Source organism: Nothoprocta perdicaria, unplaced genomic scaffold (assembly GCF_003342845.1).
Source record: "Nothoprocta perdicaria isolate Ctin4 unplaced genomic scaffold, notPer1 scaffold_75, whole genome shotgun sequence".
NCBI classification, from domain to species: Eukaryota; Metazoa; Chordata; class Aves; order Tinamiformes; family Tinamidae; genus Nothoprocta; species Nothoprocta perdicaria.
In genome coordinates, this window is record NW_020456032.1 from 1,296,420 (window position 1) to 1,319,368 (window position 22,949).

The 22,949-nt window shown below is 42.9% G+C and overlaps 1 protein-coding gene across 4 annotated transcripts; it reads left to right on the top strand.

Moving 5' to 3' along the window:
• The first annotated feature begins 8,458 nt into the window (after positions 1-8,458).
• LOC112957638 lies at positions 8,459-22,426 on the top strand. Of its 4 annotated transcripts, XM_026051353.1 has the most exons (7): positions 8,459-8,752; positions 9,391-9,628; positions 12,456-12,602; positions 13,737-14,048; positions 14,972-15,106; positions 16,315-16,455; positions 20,909-22,426. In XM_026051353.1, exons 3-7 carry the CDS (start codon positions 12,539-12,541, stop codon positions 20,950-20,952), a joined length of 696 nt encoding a protein of 231 aa, XP_025907138.1. In that variant the 5' UTR covers positions 8,459-8,752; positions 9,391-9,628; positions 12,456-12,538; the 3' UTR covers positions 20,953-22,426. The 4 variants fall into 4 exon arrangements, with proteins under 4 accessions (XP_025907138.1, XP_025907139.1, XP_025907137.1 ...); XM_026051354.1 differs by lacking the exon at positions 8,459-8,752 and having other exon boundaries at positions 9,263-9,628; positions 12,453-12,602; XM_026051352.1 differs by lacking the exon at positions 8,459-8,752 and having other exon boundaries at positions 9,263-9,628.
• Positions 22,427-22,949: the final 523 nt, after the last annotated feature.

Here is a 22,949-nt window from a genome sequence, read left to right on the forward strand (position 1 = left end):
CCAGACTCTGTGTTTTTTAAAAAAGGTGGTAGTAGTGGTGGGCTCAATTTTAGGAATGATGTTGGTATTAGAGCAAAATATATTAAAACTCTAATGTTTTGTCCTACATCTGGAGCACCACTGAGCACCACTGCACGTGGCCCCCACGCTTTGCTGCATTCACTTACCTTTGTAAGGACAGTAGGGAAATAAATCCTGCATTTTTATTTTATTCCTAGGTGGGTAACGTCTTTTACACATTTGGTTTTGCAGATTCCTGTGTTAAAAGCCAAATGATTCCTTGGCAGTGCATGGGTACTTCGAACATAGAGAAGGGATCTCTTCTGTTATAAAATTATTTCCTGGATGTTTCCAGGAATATCCTTTTAAGATGTTCTCATGAAGGAGCAGTTCTCACATGCATAGTGTCCATAGAAGATGAGTTGTGTGAGTGGAGCAGAAAAGTCAACCAAGGGTCCCTAAGAAGAACCGAATATGGTCCAACAGAAATATGCATGTGATTTTGGGGAATGGGAAAAAAGAAAGTGGGGAATTTTGGTGTCCTGGCTCAGTTCCTGATCAAATACACATGTTGCCTGTGCTATGCTGCAATTTTGTGGTGTGTCTGAGATGTTTTGAACACAGAAATAATTGAAGTTCAGCTTTGAAATAACTGAATCCTGCATATAATTTGACTGTTTCACAACTATCTTTAATGATGCTCTAATTATGTAGTATTAAATAACATAATTATGTTGTCTTTTTTATGTATGAAAAATCTAAATACAGTGCCTTTTGGCTAACCCCGTTTGCCCCTCTGCCTTCTATTTCAGAAGAGCAGGACTGCTTATTTTCATTACTTGCCTACGTCAACTGTTTAACCCCATTTTCCCTGTGTTATTCTGATTAAAAAAAGAAAACAGTTTAAAAGGCCAAATCCAGTTATAATTTTGTTTACTTTTACATAATGTCATACAAATGGTCAACCACTAGCCTTCGTTTGATAGGCTGTCCCCTTTTCCCTTAAGCACAATGAATGTTCTAGGCCCACATTCCTTTACACATCTTCCTTGGACCAAACATCCCTTGACGTGGTGTCTGGTGAGACATTGACCCGCTCTGCTGGCTCTGGCTGAGTCCTTGCATCTGGCTGTGAGCAACTATCTATAAATTTCTCTGGAGATGGAGTAGGTCTGGGACTTGTTTTTTTGGCAGGCAGCAGTTCAGACATCTCTGAGCTGGAGTTTTCATCATAGAGCTTAAGAGATCCTGTGAGGTCTTTATGAATCTGACCAATCCCAAATCAACTAATGGTTTCTAGGTTGTCATTTCATGTTCTAGTGAGGGGCTCTTCTTTTGATTTGCTTTCAGCATGCAGCACAAGGGTGACTTTGTGAACTCGCTTTCCTGCACTGCAGGGACAGGTGAGGTGATGGTTTTTGGCCACCTTCTCAGCATCATGCAGCATATCATGGAGATTGTGAAGGTGTCTATTGCTTTTTCAGGCCCTTCCTACTGCAACTCATGTTTCATCTTCGTTTCTCCTCTTTGCATCTTTTCAAGTGCTAATCTATCTGTCTGAAATGTGACATGATCTACACAAAGATGTGGGCACTGGATTTTCACAGCAGCATAGCAATATTATTTTGTTCTCTATTTCCCTCTTAGTAATTGTGAATGTTTGGTTTCATTTTGTGACCAAGTTACCAACTTACTATATGTTTTTCTCTCTGAAAATCACATCTCTTCTATTGCACAATCTGCACGATTTCAGCTAATTTTTAGCAGAAATGATAGCAAAAGGAAAATAAGTGGTGTGCCAATAAATGAGCATCCTGTAGGATTTAGACTGTAATGTACTGGATTCTGACAGTGCCTTATGGAAGAACTGTCTCTACAGACAAACGGAGTCTGCTGAAATCCGTGTTGGAGGAAATGGCGTGAATTTTCAGGTAGTCCCCAGACACAGCAAATAGATGGGGTGGGGGAAAAGAAACCTGTGCCTTCAGCAAGAATCAGACTTTGGAATAAAAAAAATTGGTTGAGAACAAATGGAGATTGTCTAGATAAAGCGACCAAAATCATCTTTATAGTTGTCAGAAAAGATAAGCTGTGCTCTAATGAGCTTTTGGCTGCAAAATAAGGTTAAATCAACAAATGTTATTCTGATTTTGCACAAGAGGTTGGTGGTTATTACAAGCCACTAAACCAGCAGGGTCACAGAAATGTGCTTCACATGCCAGGCACAGACACGTGACAAGCAAAAGCTTGAATCTGTTACACCTATGCTTTATCTCTTCTGCTCCATGATCCTTTTGCTTCATGCCAAGGGGCTTTGGAGTGTGGCATCCGCAAGCTGACTGGGTTGCAACCACAGAATGTGCCCCTCCTGCAGGCCTAAATAGTCCTGCCCCAAGTCTGCATTCTTCTATTCTTCCTTCTCCATTTGGATAGCAGGAGAAGAGAAGATTGAGAGGGGATCTGATTAATATGTGTAAATACCTGAAGAGTAAGTGAGGGAGGAAGGGGGCAAACTCTTCTCAGTGGTGGCCAGTGATAGGACAAGGGACAATGGATATAAGTTGAAACACAGGAAATTCCATCTCCGGGTGAGGAGGAACTTCTTGTGAGGGTGACAGAGCCCTGGCACAGGCTGCCCAGGGAGGTTGTGGGGTCTCCTTCTCTGGAGGTCTTCAAAACCCACCTGGATGCCACCCTGTGCCACATGCTCTGGGTGTCCCTGCTTGAGTGGGAAGGTTGGACTAGATGATCTCTAGAGGTCCCTTCCAACCTCAACCATTCTGTGATTCTGTGAACATACCGTGATAAGCAGTTGCTTAGTGTCCCTTCCTGGGAAAATAAAAATAGTATCTAGACCAAAGGTGAAAGACTGGTGATTCATGGTATGTTTACTGTGAACAGGGCAAAGCTCATCCTAGTGTAAAATGGCTGTTGTTCTGCAGGTGTTACACTACAGCTGAGCCGGAAGGAGCTGGTGTTCCCAAGCATCTCGTGCTCAGGAAGATTATGTCAATCTGTTTAAATATCCACTGAACACAAAGAAAAGAAAAGAAAAGAAAAGAAAAGAAAAGAAAAGAAAAGAAAAGAAAAGAAAAGAAAAGAAAAGAAAAGAAAAGAAAAGAAAAGAAAAGANAGAAAAGAAAAGAAAAGAAAAGAAAAGAAAAGAAAAGAAAAGAAAAGAAAAGAAAAGAAAAGAAAAGAAAAGAAAAGAAAAGAAAAGAAAAGAAAGAAAAGAAAAGAAAAAAGAGAAAGGAAAGGAAAGGAAAGGAAAGGAAAGGAAAGGAAAGGAAAGGAAAGGAAAGGAAAGGAAAGGAAAGGAAAGGGAAAAATCCTCAAATTCCTTTTGAAAAATTGAGCAAATTCAGACCTCCCCCCCCAATATCCTTAATGCAGATCCTGCCTGCATGTGATGTTTCAATTAGACGTGCTTCGTTATAATGAAACATGCCACTGGTGCATGAAACACCTATTGCTATATTGAACACTTTCCATTCTAACTTCAGACATCGTTTTAATCGTTGTATTAGGCACAAGCAAATTCCTCTGATGTTTAAATGTCTCCTGTTACAGAAGGCAGACAAGCTGGACCCAAAGGCAATTCTCCTCTCTTGCAGATGTATTCTCACTAGTGGATGTGCAGGCGTTGAGCTGTGAGGCGGGGAATGTTGTCTCCAGGGCAATGTTTCCACCCCTCTGACTATGACATTTTCCTGACAGCTGTGGTAAACCAGCTGCTCTTGCCAGCACATGTCCTTTAGTCATTGTTTGCTCTGAAATAAACAACCTATTTTCCTTCTTAGTAGTGAAAAAACCCTATAATCTATTTCCTAATACCTCTGTAGGAATCTTGCTTCAATATCAATGTACAGAGCATTCATACATGAAGCATGCACAATCACTTGGCCAAGCTGACACTGTGATGCAGCCTGTTGTACTAAAATGAGATGACCGAGTGGGAAACTGCCGTTTACCAGCTGTTTCCAGCACTTTCACCTGCAGGTTTCTTATTAAACAGGCACAATATTTCTCTCCCTGGATGGAAGAACACGCTGTGCAGCTGCCCACAGCTGCTGGATTGCAACACATGTGGACCCGACAATACCTGTGTCAGCTGGGAATCTGCTTCATTTTGGGTATTCCCAAAATTGCTTTGTCCAAGGGGCATAGGTGGCCATGAGCTACCCTGCAACCTGCCTTGCACGGCTGCCCTCCTGCCCGGGGTCTTCCTGGACAGAAATATGAAGTTTTCACTTCAAATAAACAACTGTGCTCACTCCGGTTGGCTTACCCATGGCAGCTCTACAAGACCTATACAAGAAACAGTATCTTGAGCCCCAACTGTCCTAAGTACAACCTTCCTTTTCAGAGAAGGTGGGAAAAAAAAGGAAGAGAAGAAAGAATTTAATGGGTCTATCATTTGAAAAAGAATGCAGGAACTGAGAGATAATTATTTTATATAAATTTTCAAGTAGTAGAAGTATAGTGAGAGTGCTTGCTGCCTCTTAGCAGTAGGTCAGAAGGCTTCTTCACTTGGATGAGGATGACCCAGGAAAGAAATACGAGAAAATATATGTTGGGGGAAGGAAATACTGCTATTGAGTTCAAAAAGGGTTTATCGTGGTCTCACAATGTGGGTGTGTTTTCTGACATGCTGATAAGACGAAATAATTGAGAGAGGCTACAGGTTTCCTTGAAAAGGCCAGGGAACCTCCTAGACTATCTAGCATTACAGACCATGTTCCACTTATTTTGGGGGTCTCAGTGAAATTATCTTTTGGTATTAATTAAAAAGCAGAGCCAAAAAGAGTATTTCAAAGAAGTGAAGTAGACGTGAGAATGTACTGAAAAGAGAGGGAGATAAGTTGTGTATAACTTTATGTATGTGGTTATAAAGTTCAGTTCCAGCCAGGGCCAGGATGCCTGACAAAGGAAGCGGAGGAATTTGAGCTTTTAAAGGAAATATTCCTAATTGAGTGCCTTGAGCTGGCAACTTGAGTGTGTAACTCCAGACACATCATTCGGCATTGGAATATTTTTCTAAGAAATGTTCCTAAGCTGTATGCAAGAGCAGATGGAATTAGCTATGGGTACACTTGAGGGAAAGCAGTGCAGTAGCAGTTTTGCAGCACTATGATTAAACCCAAGATTGCTGATCTAAGCATGGAGTCTGCTAACAAAATTTGAAATTTTGTGGTCCTAAGCTCACTGTCCACCTCTTTACTTACTGGAGGTCAGCATACAGGTTCAGGAAATGGTAAAGGCATAGAGCCTTCCAGGAGCAGCACCTCCTCTCTAGGAGCTTGTCAACAAAAGCAAAACCCCAAAGCTGCAGGTCAGGTAGCAAACTAGGGGACAATGTGCATATGAATGTCCTGAGTTATACGCTAACAAATATCTTCTGTCTTTCGGGCTTAAGCTAACAGCTGAGCTGTGGACTTTGAGCAGATATCTGTCCTGCTGGAGGTAGTCAAAGCTTTTGTGAATGGGGAGCTACGCTGCAATTTGTGAGCAGCTGCTGTGAACCTTTCATGCTGCATAGAGTGCTGTTGCAAGCACAAGGAGAGCTTAAAGATCCAGGCAGGGGTGAAAATATCAGATAGAGACCAGGAATATTTTATGGTGGTTATGATGCAAAAGGAAAGGTTATCTCATGTGCTAAAAGAACGCAAGCCAAGCAGAAGAGCTTATGGCTCTGTGGAGCTATACAGGCTCATAGAAAAGAGGGAAAGGAGCGGAGTCAGCCTCTCCACAAACCTCTTTCCTGCCATAGCCTTGCACTGTGCTCACTGATGGCTGAAACACATGTTGACAGTGTAGTTGCTCTCCCTTCCTTACAAAAACTGGGAATGAAAGAGAAAAAAAAAAGTTGTCCTCGGGCTTCCTTCCCCCACTCCCTGGCTGCAATAGCAGCTGCACTGCTAATACGTCACTGTTATGCAAACAGTAATAAAGGTTAGATTTTTTTTTTTTGAAGTAGGATACCGTCAGTTGAGAGCTGCCTCCTCCCGCACCTTCATCCCGTTTCATAGCACACAAGTCTTTCCTTGTGACCCTAATCATTAATGACCCTCAATCAGTAGCTGCTATCTTAATCAAAGGCCATTTCTCCAACAGACTGCAGGCAGATCATGCAGGATGGTACCTGCTTGTCAAGTAGTATTCCTTCCTAGGGCACCCCAGAGGAGGCTTAGCCTCCTCCCTCTTCCATTCTCTGCTAAAGGTTGGAAGTGGTTTCAGGTATAGTCCAAAATGTATATGAATGGAGAATAAAAAATGCTCCCTTGACTGCTTTTTCTGTGCCTTCACAGTGTCAGCAGTTCTAAAGGCAGTTCAAGGTAGGGGTATATTTGTGTCTAGATCCCTCCTAATGTTAGCTGGGATTCAACTTGGTTTGGGCTGCAGCATCTAAATCTAAATCTAAAATTGCTGTGCCCTGCAACTCTGAATAACTTTTACTATTGGATTGGTTTCTAGTGGTTCTTTTCAATATCCTTGAAGCAGGAGCTTTGACTTCTGATGGCAAACATCTCAGATATCTGCTCTGAGGTTTCCAGGAAATAGGCCTGGGCTTCTCATTGCCCTCATTGAGTAACTACATCATGTGCAAAACTGTACCCCTTGCCAACTTTTATGTAGCTTTTGTAGTGTCTGGTATTACTTAAAGCAGAAGGACTTTGAAATGTTCCTGCTATAAATCATAATTGCTGTTGGGATCCCTGGGCAGGAGTAGATGATAACATTCTGACAATGATACTGTTATCTGTGCCACATTGGAAACCTACCAAAGGGAATATCAAACATGATGTAATTCAGTGCTTTTATTGTGATGTTTACCAAAGCAGGGCACCTTCCTTGTCACAGACAGCAAATAAGGCTGTAAAAGACCCCGATGACAGTGCCGAGCACGAGGGGAGAGCTCTCCCCATCCCGTCCCATCCTATCCCACATCCAAAGGCCGTGTTAACAGCCAGACCCATAAAACGTTGCTACTGCTGTTATCTTGAAGATATTCTAGAAATATTTTATTTTATTAAATAAAAATATTATCTTGAAAATATTCTAGATCAATGTTAAAGTGCTGGAGCTGTGACAAAAATTAAACACTGGAAAGTCATCAAAATGAATGGTGTGTGGCAGGAAACATTCTTTTTTGTTGTTGTTGTTTATTTGTTTTGTTTTTCCCTGGAACGCTGCTTGCCTTGACAAGCAAGGGGCTGTGGTAATTTATATAATCATAGAATAATTATGTTTGGAAAAGACCTTCAAGCTCATTGAGTCCAACTGTTCTGACAACACCAGAGGCTCATTAGGAGAAGAATTCTCCTTTGTGCCCCGAAGAGGAGCACATGAGATGTAATAAAATCTAAATTATGAATATTTAGCTGTCACTCCAGTCTTGTACACCATGCGCTTTGGTGCTGTCACCCTGCTTTCCACCGCTGTGCCAAAGTCGCTGGTATCACTAACGTGACATATTTTTCCCCCGTGGTTCTGCTGCCTTGCCCATGAGGCTGGTGTCCACCAGGAAGATGAATGGTGAGTTCCTGCTCCAACATCTGTTCTGGATGTGTGTTCTTGTGTTCTCCATCCTGACGCTGAGGGTGCTGGGCCATGCTTCTTTCTGAAGAATTCAGCTATAGTGCTGTAGTCCTTTATTTTCATTTTGTAATATTCCTTTCTAATCAATCCCATCTGCCTTTCTGCTGTTTCCTCACAGTTTCTTTGCAGAAGACAACAATTCAAATGGGGCACTGTACCTCACCAGCAAATTATTACAATTGAGGGAGAGTGAAGACACAGTTTGTTTTCCTGATCAAATAATTTGTTTTCTATTCTTACACCATTTCTTTGTATAGAAGTCACAGACATCTATGTTAAACGATGATGCAAAACCCACTACTAATAGAATAAACTGCCTTTTGGTGAAATTTCTTTCCATCCCCTAGGTTCTATCATTTTGTTTTGTTTTGTTTTTTTCCTCAGGTATACAGGAATTTATATCCACTAGAAGAAGCTATTCAGTCTAATTATTTTATCTTACCAGTTTCTGAATATGTTTCTTGACTATATCAGATGTTCTTGTATTATAAATAAATAAAAACACCCATGACTTTTAATCACATATTATTTTGAATACCAGTATTGCATCCCCTGTGTGACTAGCTTTCAAAAGCATGAGCTAATATCAGGGATTAATTTTGGCCTTTAAAAACTTAAAAGTCTCAAAATGTAAATAAAACAGCTGTCTGAATCTATCTGAAGCTCAAAATATACTTCTTAGAAGAACCTACAAAAACTATTTCTGCCAGCAATAATATTAATAGCCAGTTTTGTTTGCATAGCAGTAAGTCACCACTGCTGAGACATATTTGTCAGCTGTTTTTTATAGTAGCATATTTTATAGTTGTTCCATGTAACACGTGGAACATGTAACACATATAGTTGTTCCACGTATTTAGTGTATATACTAAATTTTGTAATGCAAATTTGCCCCCAAAGAAAACTTCACCTGGTATTCACAGTGGCTGACTGGTGATTTATAATCACAACAATCACTTTTATGATACTGAACAGATTGTGTTTTAGACAATTGCGTCTTTCATTTATGTATTATATTTTCTGGTATATGACTTCAAGTGCTATTTTTCTGACATTCCAGGTGAGCAAAGCAGCCCGTGCCAGACATAAAAGGGTGTCTGAGACAAGCAGCAGAGTGAAAAAATGAACACGGCTGAAAACTTGCTCCTCTTTGGTATGAGACATATCTGCTTAGAAACTGGAAGGTGGAGTGGTTTCTCTTCTTTGGTATGAGATATATCTGCTTAGAAGGAGGAAGGAGTGGTTTTGGTTTGTTTTGCTTTTCCTTCCTTTGTTCTGGTTGTTCCTTTTTGATCTCCTTTCAAGATTGCAGGTGATCTCAAGTGAAATACCAGACCGAGAAACAGTGTGGATTCATGGCAGGGCAGGTAGGGAACCCCACTGAGGAGTGGGCAGAGATTATCTCCCCTCCCTCCCAACAGGTAGGACTGCTCATGCTGTGATGTGTAAGGGACACTAGAACAGTCAAAGAACCAAAGTGTAGCTTGAAGCAAGCCTCTCTTGGTAGGTCAACAGTGATCCCTGCCAGGCGTTTAGCCAAACTGCCCCCAGTTCAGTTGTCTTCTCCAGGACCACCCTTGCAGTTGGCTGGTAGCAGACCTAACAGCGGGTCTAACATCCACTCCACTTTATATCCCTCAACACCTAGAGTATTAGGTGTAACTCCTGTTACCCATGGAGGTGGGGGACTCCATAAACCAGCCCTTGAGGTGCTGCAGGTGTGTGCGGGTTCCTTTCCTCGTGATCCTCAGCTGTAACCTGGCAGTGGTGTCACCTGGCTTCACTCCACAGGCACCGCCCTGCCAGAAGTGAAAGTGAAAATCCAGTTGCCTTTTAAAGAAGGGAAAACTGGCAGTGTTCCTTTTCTGCTCGGGAACCTCGACAGCTTCTGCGTCTGGCGTGCTGAGCTCTGAGAGGGCTGCAAATACTTCAGCAACAGGAAAGTCTTCTACGGGATGTGGAGTCTTCTGCTGCTGGGCGCACCTCCAGGGCGCACTTAACACTTCATTGGGAATACGTCACTGTTGAGGTACCTGTACTGTATGATTCTTTGTGAGTTTTTACCCTGTAGCTGCCCTTTTCTCTAACCAAGTATTGCTCTTTCCTCTTTTAAAGCAAATATTTTGGAACGTGCAGAAAAAGTGTCATTGGGAGAAAGGAAATGAACTGTGTTAGGAAGATGACGGTAAAAATATTTCTAAGTGTCTTGCTTTTGGATGAGAAGCTATCACCAGACTTGGAACTGATTGTATGTTGTGTTCCTTGAGGCTATGGCTAGGTTCCCAAATGAGATTTGGGGGACTTCCATGTGTTAAAAGGGAAACAAATGAAAACAAAAGCAAAACAAAAAGCAAAAGAGACACGTAAAGCCTCAGTCAGCAAAGATACTGATTTTAAAATAAAGAAAATTAGTGAAGGAGTTAATTCTACTTGGTTTAATATGCTGCAAACTGGAAACCATGATTTCAGTAGTGTTCTTGAATGCTCTGGGGGAAAGTGACTTGGAGGAGCCACCTAAGGAGGCACTGTGATGTGCCCAGTAGAGTTATGTAGGTGTTTTGCAGCTCAAAGACACTGTCTTGTTGGTTCCTCTTTCCACTGGCTTTTGAAAACAGGGAAACAAAGTTCCCTTGCATCCTTATATCCTTACATACTTGCATCCTTGCATATCTGGCTGATCAACATGGTGAAACTGGTTCTGAAAGTAATACTGGAGGTAATTTGTATCTGTGTGGCTGTAAGGAGAGCCTGGTGAGCCTGCCCAGGTTTCCTCATTTTCGAGGAAACAACTAACAGTGAAACTATGTAGGATTTATGAAGCTCTTATTTTATTTTGCTACCCCCTTACTTCATTCAATAGTGCCATTTCCTTCAAGCTGCTTGAGACTTAAGGTATGTCAATGGGTATCATACGAGGCGTTTCTGAAAGTTGACTGCATTATTCCACAAATAGAGTTGGTCCTCATCATCATGTAAACCATAGGCTAAAATGCTTATAAAGCTGCAAAGCCTTGGGATATTTGCTTAGGAGAAACAGCCACCCCTCCTGTGCTCAGGAATCAGGAGGCCAGATAGTGCACGCTGGAAGAAGTCTTTTGCTGGCAGCTGGCATGGTTTTGCTAAAGCTCTGTAGATAACTTGCTTCAGGAGCTCTGCAAACTACTTGCGTGGTTTGTGTTGCCTCGAAATGAAAGATAAACAGGCAAAAATCTTTATGGGAATGTTTTCCTGCCCAAAGCGGGTGTTTTGATCCTGGGTTTGAGTGTTTTATTTTTAAAAATCCCCTTAAAACTAAGGGGAGAAAGTGGCCTGGGTGCGACTTGAAGAAATCTGCCAAAAATAGAGGTTTATATGAGAGGCCAGTGAAAAAGAAATATGACAGCACAGGGACAAGGCAGAGCAAGGTAGGCATTTGGCAAGCTGGGTTGCAGCTAATGAAAAAGAATATAAGATAAGAGGAGGAATAATTAACGACACAGATAAGAGGAAGGGGCATGCCCTGTTAGCAGAGTTGAAGCAGAGGGAGGATAATGCACTGAGACTTATAGAAAGGAAGAGAAAGCAAAACGAACAAGGACAGAAGATGGGATTTTGAGGCTGAAAGCTGCTAGGAAAAGGCTACTCATTGTCCTTAACCTGCCTGTGAATGCTGCTGGATGCGCTGAGACTGGCTTGTGAAGGCTGCATCCAGACAGCAAACATGGACCGAGAAGGACAAGGTGAGTGATACTTGTTGGCCGGCCCATAGAGTAAGAAGGGAGCAGGTGGAACCAGTCTGTGTACTTGAGAAGAGGAAGGGTTGTGTGAAACAATCCCAAATAAGCTGGTTTGGCCAGGAGAAAAGAAAAAGCAAATCTGATCTTTTGAAGGTTCTGGCTGAAGGTTCTGATCTGGGGCTTCATGCTGGAGGGAGAGTGTAAAAATTGCAAGGAGATGCAGGTGAATGTGAGTGAGAAGAAAAACGTGTAAAATGTAAGAATTGGTCCCTCATGTGGTGCAAAGTGGAAATAGAGGGACTGCACTGCTGTGATGCTCTGTGAATCAGAAAAGCAGATTTCTGCAGCACTGCTACACGCTGGTGCTGCAGTGAGGTGCCTACTTTCTCCTAGCAGTAGGCTAGTGAGGAAAACTGAGTGAGTTTTCAAGGTTTTTCTTTTCCCTTTTAGGAAAAAAAAAAACCAAACTTGTGTCTTACTAAAACATATTTCATAAATTCATGACAATTTGATTGCTGTGAGCCAGGACCTCTTTATCTGACCAAATTCCAAAAAATCACTCATTTTTTTTATTTGGCTGGTTTTGGTTTTAATTTGAACTTATTTCATTATCAGTTCCTTTTGATTAAAAGTATGTTCTATTTTGAAATATAGTATTTCATGTTAGGTCAAATAAAACATTTGGATAGCTTTCCTGTTTAGCTTTTGTGTGTGTGTTTAGGAGGTGTCAGCATGTCGGGAAGTTATTGAGTGCTGCAAGTTGATGTGTGTAGAGCCACTGCCTTGAAGTACCTGGAAGTATTGGATCTCCAACCTCCTGCCCATCAGGGCAGGGAGGGATTTCCCAAGAATACGTGGTTTCTACTGCAGAGGTGCCCCCACAGCTGGAAAAGGGGGTGGGTTTGGTATTTGTTACATCCATTGGCCCCAAAAAATCAGGTTCAGTCTTCTGAACCCCAGCCCCAACTCATGGTGGCAGTAGCAGCTGAGCACTGTGAGATTTCCTTTGCCTTTATTCCAGGTTTCTTGGATCAAAGAAGCTTTGCAGCACTGGGGCTGGGAATTGCTTCCTTCTTGACTGGGGAAAGGCAAAACAAAAAGGAAAAGGAATGCTAAACATTATATTTAATGTTTCAGCAGAGGTGTGGCTGTAAGGAGAGCCTCGTGAGCCTGCCCAGGAGTTGTAGAGGACCCCAGCAGAGCCAAGCAGCCAGGACAGCCTGATGGATTCTCTTCCCTGCATCGGTTTATGTCTCCTGCTTGGGACCATTTCATCTCCCTTTCTAAGTGAGTCTCATGGTTTGCTCACGTGAGTGGACCCCTGAGTCCTGCATGCCCATGGGTACTTCTGCCAGGCTGCTTGTACCTGGAAAATTGTTGTCTATGGGAGCCTTGTGTGTCCTGAGATCTGGATATCTGCTGGAGATGCACAGATCTCCAGGGCTATCGGAGTGTGTCAAGGATTTCTGGAGCGACAGTAGATGAGAAGGGATGATATCTTTGGGCCTAGTTGGGCATTCAGCCCTTCTAACTCAACCAGGGCTCCCTTCCCAAGCTGCCAGCTTCCTAGTCCAAACCCCCAGCAAACCTCAGCAGTGTCCAGAGTTCTGTCAGAAGTGAGAGTGAAAATCCAGTTGTAACTTACTACTACTGTAGTATGTAGTACTACTGTAGTAGTATCTCCCCTGCTGTCAACAACAACAAAAAAATAGTGCTGCCCTCTCTGTTTTCACCAAAAAGAAACGAGGTAAGCAAAGGATAAACCAAAATACCCCCATCTAGAAATGTGGCTTTGCCAAGGTTCTTCGGTAGAAGTACAAATTCTAGCAGGAAATGGCCTTTGAAGTGCAGCTGGCTGGAGACAGGAAGCAATTCGTGAGTGTAGATTGTACAGGAGTAAGGAAGCCTGGCTGAGAAGTTGTTAACATCTGCTGTCTGTAGTCGGGGGTGGAGGCACCACTTTTCTCTTTCCTTCCAGGAAAAACGGCACAAAGGATAGAGCTGTGCACGCTGTTAGGGACTACCTTACAGATGGTCTTTTTCAAGCACAGGGCTGTTTCATGTTTACAGGATAGAGCATAAATTAGAGGTAGATTTTAATTCTGTGTATTTGATAGGGCTGGGCCACAATAATAGAAGCAGAACAGTGAAGGAAGGGGGAGATGGGCTGAGGGTCGGACTGAGGTTTGCATAGTCTTACAGAAGTCCATTATATAAACTTATTTGCAAGCTCTGGTTTTCCTGATTTCCTCTTGCATTTTTGTTGCCCTCGATTATTAGCTCGATACGGACATAATACAGACAATTTTTGTCCCTACTTAAGCAGGGACTGGGTTTGTCCCCCACAAACTAGTCCCATTCTCTAAAATGTGGTGAGCAAAATGCTAAAAAATAATATTTTTTTCTTTATTTCTCTTACAGCTACTGCCTTGCTGACTGGTGACCCGGCTAAGAAGACTCCCCGTTCTTCTGTTGGCAGCACCAAAGTGACAGTCTACAACTGCAGGCGCTGTGGTCTCACTGTATGCGAGTTATCCAATTTCAGTTGCTGTACTATAATCGGTGAAACACAAGACAAGACATTTTCAAATGAAGTCATTCAACTGGTGACCAGTGAAGCACGTATCACTATGTGCTTTCAGCAAGCAGATGCTTTTCCAGAAGGAATTTATGCCATTATCTGGGCCAAAGACGAGGGAATAGGAGAGTCATGTGGCATGCTGAAAGCTGAAGGTATGGCCAGCTGGGAGCCTAGCTCTGAACAAACTGAAAATTTCCAATTATGAATCAAGACTGTTATATATTTGGGCAGACAGTGAGGTTAATGAGGCAACTAACTTCAGATGAGTATTTCAAGAAGTGAAGACAAAGTAATTTATAAAAAATAAAACACTTTCAGGACAAACTGTACTTAAAAGTACTCTGGTAGAGTTCCAAATAAATGCACAAATTACCCTAATATAATGTGTTCAGCCTAACAACCTCATGTGTGTTTCGTTTCTGATTGCTCTAAACCTCTTCCTCCTGGCATCTGTGCCTTCCACTGTAAAATATGGACATGAGAGCAATCCATAAGCTGATGTACTTCAATATAAGCTTTATTTTGAAGTAAACTCAGCTCTGTCCTTTCTTCAAGTGAAAGGACTAAGACCTATTGTCTTCAACTTAAGCCAAGAAAAACCAATACAATTTCACAGAGGCATGGAGGGTAGGAGCAAGATGTACCCTGTGAGACTTTGGTAGCTTATAGAGTACATCTGTGGCATCTGTGACTCTGTGGGAGCTACTTCTCTTGTTTGTTTGCAATGATTGATTCTCATGGGTAAATGGAACAAAAACATGGTTCATATTTCAATAGAATCTTAATCACACAGTTTTAATGGAATGCATCTTACAAGTCTTCTGGCATTCTTAATTAAGTGTAAAAAAAACAACCACCACCAACAAAAAAAAACCCACTTATTGCTTTCTTCAGCTTTTCTTTTTACTCTAGTTGATGAACTGGACTGCTGATTTGAACGTTTGTTGAACAAAAGACAGTTGTAACAATTTCAACTTTTTTTTGTGAAGAGAGAATCCTTTTTATGCTCTAATGCTAGGTTAAATATCTTATCGACTGGTGGTTATTTATAGTTAACACTTGTTTTATCTTTCAGCTTCTCCAGAGAACAGGCCAGATGCTGTCGTTATGGAGTGGAAGACTTGTTGTACCACAGAGATTGAGCTCGCAGTGTCCAGCAGTCCCTTGAATTGCTCATCACTCCCCATATTTGCAGATGAAAATAGCATCTGTAAGTCCCTCCATCCCTGCACGTGTTTGTTTGGCACTAGATGGGAGCAGATTTAGCCTAGGCAGCTTGCTGTAAAAATGACTTGTAGATTTGGGGGTTGTGCAGTATATTCACATATGCTCTATGTATATCCAGTCTATGTATATCCAAGCTCAGAGAGTACATGCTGAGTTCTGGCCTGGACACAGATATAAGTTGCAGTGTATATTCCCCCCAACATCCTATAGAGGACACTGAGGAAGGGGCAATGAAGGCACTTGGTGGGTGTGCAACAAGGTGGGCATTCAAACAACTCCATTTACAAGTAAATGATAAATAAGGCCTTTCCTCCAGACTAAGAGGACATTTGTCACATGCATTTATTTAATACCCACATTTGTTTGTTGGTAGAAATGCCTACAATTTTTCTTCAGTTATAGTCAAAAAGTTATGGTCGTGGCTTAAAACAAGTGCACTGTCTGGCCTTTTCTGTGGAGAAACCTTAGTAAGGATGTATAGCACTTCAGTTTATTGCTGTTGTTTTTTTGATAATTTTTGCATGCATTTTGGTTAATTTGACTACTTGTCTTCCAAATTAGACTAGTATTACAATATTTCTTTCTAGCTATTTCTATGTTTAAATTCTTTTTATATAAGGCTTAGAAAAACTGATGAAACCTGATTTCTTTAGTGGCCTTTGAACATAGGAAGGATATATTACCTAGCTGAATGTTCTGACTTTATCAGATTCCCCTTCCTGCCATGTGCACTATCCAGAACAATGCCACCCTGAAGAGTGGTTTACCAGCCTTTCTTTTCCTCTAATTGCATCTTTTGTTTTATTAAAACACTGGCTTCCCACAAGATCACTAAAAGTCTTCTGGAGAGTTTCTTGACCTTCTTCCATTTTCAGGAAACAAGGTTTTGCATCTCTTGTTTGTGCTCAGTTTGGGTAAGAGATTGATTCAAAGGAGTCTGTGGGGTGAAGAATCAGCCCTGATTGCAAATAGTCATTATTTTACACTGTAATGAAGACACATTACAGGTATCTCCATTAAGAGTGAAGACTATTCTGTGTTCTCATTTATCCATTCCTTATTATGAGCATTTGTAAGGTACATTTGCAGAAGTATCAGGCTCAGTTCTTCCTAGCTCATGTTTATGAGGTAGGCTCCTGTCTTAGAGCATTTGCTTCATTCACGTATTCTTTATTTTCTTCTACCCTACAGATTCTGCCTCGCCTTCCATCAGCAGACAAGGCACCTCTGGCATCACTGCCACGTTCACGGTTCTTGTGGTCTGTGCTGTAGCAGTAGCGGCATTTTTTGTTCTGAAAAAACAAAAATGTAAAGGTACAGTCTGCTGTAAAGGTACAGTCTACAGTCACGTTGTCTAAGGGTAACTTGGCTTAGAAGCCAAGTTCTAATGAAAATTCTAATGAAAATTCTTCTAATGAAAAGGGGCGCATATGCAGTTTTCTTTCTGGAGCTCATTTCCATTAAATTAATTTTTGCAGTTCCTAAATGATGTTGATATGTGAAGGTCAGGCTGGGCTAATAGCTGGTTTGAAGTCTATCTCTCTCTGGCATTATGGCGCAGTGCCCAGTCATCTGGCTTTGTCAGGGAACAAAAATGAATAGAAAAATAAAATAAACCTCCTCCTTGCTAAAATAAAACAGCCAAGGGGTTGCGCCTCTCAGCCATATCTCAACGCCACCTAATTCCTTAGGTTCTCAAATGGCAACACTGCATCCCAGAAAATAGCACGTATGCTATGGCAAACATTTTAAGTGAGGTGTGCTGAGCACCTTTCCCAGTAGTGACATACCACTTTCCAGGGTGATGGGGGTTTGCAACCTGCAAAGCAAGCTTGGGAAATGCTGGAACAGGCTCTGTGGAATAAACAGAGAGTGTGTGAATAACATATTTTGGAAATAGTCTTATATATTAGTTTAGATTCTTCTAAATAATTCCTTACTACTGCTAATATTTTCTTGGTATTTTATACTGCTAATATTTTCTTGGCAGGCCAATGTGGGAGACACTGTGGTGGGTGTCTGCTACAGGTCACCTGACCAGGAGGAGGAGGTTGACGGGGCCTTCTACAGGCAGCTGGAAGTTGCCTCACGGTCACAGGCCCTGGTTCTCATGGGGGACTTTAACTACCTCGACATCAGCTGGAAAGACAGCACAGCGAGGCACAAACGGTCCTGGAGGTTTCTACAGTGTGTCAACAACTACTTTTTGATGCAGGTTGTGGAGGAGCCGACGAGGAGAGGTGGGCTGCTGGACCTCATACTAACAAACAGAGAGGGCCTGGTTGAAGATGTGAAGGTGGGGGGCAGCCTTGGCTGCAGTGATCATGAGCTGGTGGACTTCAGGATCCAAAGAGGAGGAGGCAGGGCAGTTAGTAGCCTTGCCACCCTGGACTTCAGGAGGGCCAACTTTAGCCTCCTCAGAGACCTGCTGGGAAAGATCCCATGGGCTAGGGCTCTAGAAGGAAGAGGGGCCCAGGAGAGCTGGTTAGTTTTCAAGCAGCATTTCCACCATGCCCAGAAACAGTGCATCCCTGTGTGCAAGAAGTCAGGCAGAGGGGGCAGGAGGCCAGCGTGGATGAGCAGAGAGCTCCTGGCAAAACTCCAGCAGAAGAAGGCAGTATACAGAATGTGGAAGAAAGGACAGGCCCCTTGGGAGGAATACAGGAGCGTTGTCAGGGAATGCTGGGATGCTACAAGGAAAGCTAAGGCACATCTGGAACTAAATCTGGCAAGGGATGTTAAGAGTAACAACAAAAACTTTTTCAAATATATTAACAACAAAAGGAAGGTCAGGGAGAATGTGGGTCCATTAATGAACGGGGTGGGTACCTTGGTTACGGAAGACGAGGAGAAAGCAGAGCTGCTGAATGCCACCTTTGCTTCAGTGTTTGTCAGGGGCAGCCCTCTAGAATTCCAGGCCCTAGGGACACAAGAAGTGAGCTGGAGAGAGGAAGACTTGTCCTGGGTAGAGGAAGAGTGGGTCAGAGAGCACCTAAGGAAACTCGACACCCACAAATCCATGGGCCCTGATGGGATGCACCCCAGGGTGTTGCGGGAACTGGCAGATGTCATAGCCGAGCCGCTCGCCATCATCTTCGGAAGGTCTTGGAGAACGGGGGAGGTGCCGGAGGACTGGAAGAAAGCCAACGTCACCCCGGTCTTCAAAAAGGGCAAGAAGGAGGACCCGGGCAACTACAGGCCAGTGAGCCTCACCTCCATCCCTGGAAAAGTGATGGAACAGCTCATCCTGGCTGCTGTCTCCAGACACGTGGAGGAGAAGGTGCTCAGGAGTAGCCAACATGGATTCACGAAGGGGAAATCATGCTCGACTAACCTGATCGCCTTCTATAAAGGAGTGACTACCTGGATAGATGAGGGCAGAGCAGTGGATGTCATCTATCTGGACTTCAGCAAGGCTTTTGACACTGTCCCTCACAGCATCCTCCTGGGCAAGCTCGAAGGGTGTGGGATAGATGAGTGGACGGGGAGGTGGATTAGGAATTGGCTTGATGGCAGGGTGCAGAGAGTGGTTGTCAATGGTGCGGAGTCCAGCTGGAGGCCTGTACTTAGTGGTGTCCCCCAGGGGTCGGTCCTCGGTCCGGTCCTGTTCAACTTATTCATTAACGACCTGGATGAAGGGCTGGAGTGCTCCCTCAGCAAGTTTGCCGACGATACCAAACTGGGWGGAGTAGCTGATMGCCCTGAGGGCTGTGCTGCCATCCAGAGGGACCTGGACASACTGGASGACTGGGCGGTGAGAAACCTCATGAGGTTCAACAAGGGCAAGTGCAGGGTCCTGCACTTGGGGAGGAATAACCCYGGACAGCAGTACAGATTAGGAGTGGACCTGCTGGAGAGCAGCCCCGCAGAGAGGGACCTCGGCGTCATGGTGGATGACAAGATGACCATGAGACAGCAGTGTGCCGTCGTGGCCAAGGCGGCCAACGGGATCCTGGAGTGTGTTAAGAAGAGCGTCTCCAGCAGGTCGAGGGAGGTGATCATCCCCCTCTACTCAGCCCTGGTGAGACCACATCTGGAGTACTGCGTCCAGTTCTGGGCTCCCCAGTACAAGAGGGATGTGGAGCTGCTGGAGAGAGTCCAGCGCAGGGCTACCAGGATGATCAGGGGCCTGGAACATCTGCCCTATGAGCAAAGGCTGAGGGAGCTGGGCCTGTTCAGCCTGGAGAAGAGGAGGCTGAGGGGGGACCTGATCAGCGTGTATAAATACCTCAAGGGAGGCAGTGAGGAGGAGGGGGCGGCCTCTTTTCAGTGGTGGACAGTGACAGGTCTAGAGGAAACGGCCACAAGCTTAGGCACCAAAAGTTCCACAGGAGCTTAAGGAAACACTTCTTTACAGTGAGGGTGACAGAGCCCTGGATCAGGCTGCCCAGGGAGGTTGTGGAGTCTCCTCCTCTGGAGATCTTTAAAACCCGCTTGGATGCAGCCCTGTGCCATGTGCTCTGGGTGACCCTGCGTGTGCAGGGGGGTTGGACTAGATGACCTCTGAGGTCCCTTCCAACCTTAGGCATTCTGTGATTCTATTCCCTAGGACTCTCCATCGTGCATAATCAGATTTTTATAGGTGAGAGAAAATTTCAATATCTGATTTAGTTATAGTGTATGATAACACTGCATTACTATGGTGGCATGTGGTTGTTAAATGAATGACTAAGAGCATTTACTAAGACCATGTTTAGTAGTAGATGTCCATTTTCTCACTGCAGCAAGCCTTTGTCAATACATTTTCATCTCTTAGCTCTAGTCCTATGCCTTTCAATGACTCTACAGTTGTTCTCATGCTCGTCTACTAATCACTCCTTCAGAAAACCTTAGACCTGGACCTGCAGTTTCCTTCTCTATATCCTGCAGCCAGCTTTTGGTTTTCTGGCACCCTGTGTAATGCCAGGAGCCAAAATATTTAATCTCAGTTACTGATCTACCCAGTCTTTCAGCAGAAGCAAATGCTGTTTCTGGCCCTTCCTCTGGGAGTTGCTTGCGTTTTTCTGGGATGCAGTTTACCCATGCAAACTTGGGAGTCTAAGAATTAAATTTCTGAGTTAGTTTAAGTAGGTTAAGTAGTTGGTTAGAAGTTATAGTCTAAGGGTTTTTTTGTCCCCCCCCCCATTGCTTTCAGCTGAATGGAAAACAGCTGTCTCAAAGGTGATTAGTCTTGTCTTAAAATCAGTTTTAAGTGGGATAGATGAATTCTGCTGTGAAGGTGTTTGTTTCTGTCTGGTTCCTATAAAGGAAGCCAAAGATTATGTGCTGAGACTTTGAAATATCCACAGTTAATGAAACAGTCATTTGTGAAAAATGATTTGCACGCATGCTTGCAAAAACAAAAAAAAAGGTGCAAACAAACACAACCATAGTCTCAGTTCTCAATGTAGTTCTACTATTGAGACATAATATTATGTTGCAACAGGTTGGACAGCTTGGATAGCCATGGGCTTTGGTGTAAGGGGTAAAAATTTACAGTGACTTTGCTGTGGTCTTGCCTTGAGATATAGCACCCAGTGATGTTCTCAGACCTGTCCTGCAGCTCTTCTAAGACTTGCAGGCCACAGAAAACCAGGGTAGAGTTTCAGCAGAGACACTGGGAAATTCCTGGGCGTAGACTTTTAGTCTTTCAGCTTGGTCCAGAAGCACATGGACAGTACTGCAGTTCTGAGGACTTCACACTCCAGATCTGCAAGCCTAGGCACAAACCTGTACTGAACCCAGGCTGTGCTTTGGGTAGCAAGATATTTCTTCAATAACGAGATTATTTCCTTCTGTTCTGCAGGTGGAGCAGCAGCTCCTGAAATGGAAAACAGCAACACTGTTTAAAAGCCATCTGTAAACAAGAGGGGAAAAAAACCTTTATACCAGGAGCATGGTCTTCATTGATGAATTGCAGCCCTCTGCTAAAGATGCAGACATTCATTGTATTCAAAATCTCATTGTAATTTTTGCAAATATACTTCTAGTGCTTCCATGCATTCAGTGAGGACTGTGATTGTTGCAGTTGATTTCAGGCCCTCGTGATCAATGTGAGACTTCATGGAAGACTGCACTCACCGTGAGCTGTGCAGCAGGCTCAGTAGAGAAGTCTTAAATCATCTGAATCCTTTCAAAGATTTTTGTGGTTCAAATTATCAGTTCATCTGCAATTCTTCAGAACAACCTATCTCTATGCAGGAAGGATGTGTTGAACCCTGAGGGAGATGGTTTGTGCAGATCCTGTATCACAACACAATAACACTAACATAGTCTTAATCTTTTACTTGCCAAATGATATTAAATTTCCACAAGAAGAAAGTTTGTACAGGTGGCTGAGTGTAATTCTTGCAAAGTGCTGTGACTTGTGAGTAAATTTGCTACTAACAGCAGCTGCTCTGCACTTGGTCCTGTGTGTGGCACACAGGAGGATCATATCCAGCTCCTGAGAAAATGGCATGAGGTTGTGGAGGCCGTTGTGCCCTCCTGGGCTTGACAAATGTGTGTTGTCAATCTTCGTGGCAATGCAGATCATAAGGCTGGCAATCTTCATGCTGCTCCTTTTTAATAGTAATGCAGGCAAATAAGAGAGGTAGCCGGGTTGATAGACATGCTCGCTGTTCCAGAGTCAGGAAAGAACACAGTATTGCTGCATCTGAAGACAGGTTTGGGTATTCTATGTGCAGACTCTGGCTAACAGATCCAGTTCAGAGATTATGATATGGTAGTTTGGAGGCAGTATGTGATCTTCAGAGGATTTCATTCATATTTGATTTGAAGGAATCCTCAAAAGCTTTCGTTCTTCATAAACTAGCAGAATTTTGAGTAAGAATGAGCAGCACCGCACTTGCAAAATCAGATCCATGAAATTGAGATGCCAAACTTGTTTCAGCATGACTCACCTAGCCATAAAACTGTGACTGAAATGTAGGGCAGGAAATCTCAAAGATTTGTGTGGGATATTGAGGCACTCCTAAACTTTGTCACAGTTAAATGTAAATTGAAAAGCCCATCATCAAAGATGGGCAAAAACATATTTTTTATTAATTTTAAAAATACAGAAATCCTCTATGCTTAAAGATTGCTATTTGTCATTATTTTTTACCATGAGTGCTTTGCACTCTTGCTGGTTTAAGATAATCTTGAGTATTTGGAGCAACTCAGTTCTGAAATCTTATGTCATGGTGTTTTAATATGTTTATTCAATAAGACAAAGCTGAGAGTGCAAGGATCGTGAGGCAGAAGAAAAGAGCTTTTATGTCCTTGTACAGCTCCTTAGCCCAACTGTAGTTTCCTTTTTTCTTCAAAAAAAAGGATTTTTTTTGAGGGGGATAGCTGTTAAGTCTCTGCAGAGTAGGACTGTGCTCGAAAAAGGGGTGATGAAGAGGCTGGTTTGTGCCAGGAGCCTCTGTCCTGAGGAACTAGCATGGCTATGGCAATAGCCTGGGAAAGGAGCACACAAGTCAGGAATGGGTCTGTCTTTTACCGCAAGTATTTTACCCCAGTGGTTTGAAAGGTAGAGATAGAGATATAGGTAGGTACAAAGAGAATTTCTGTTGAGATTTGTTTTGTAATAGTGCCCTTCCTCCAGCGTGCTTTTTTTTTTTTTTTTTTTTTTTTTTTTTTTTTTTTTTTTGTGCTGTAGATACCTGTAGATTTTTTTTCATCCCACATCTCAGGGAAAACCATTCATCCCACATCTCAGGGAAAAAAAAAGTCATAAATAGTTTTAAAGATCTACATTATTTGTACCTAGCAGTCAAATTGCATTGTTTTAAATGACTTATGAATAAACACATGCAGTCAATTATTTACTTAGGAAATAAAGACATTCATCAAATGACAAA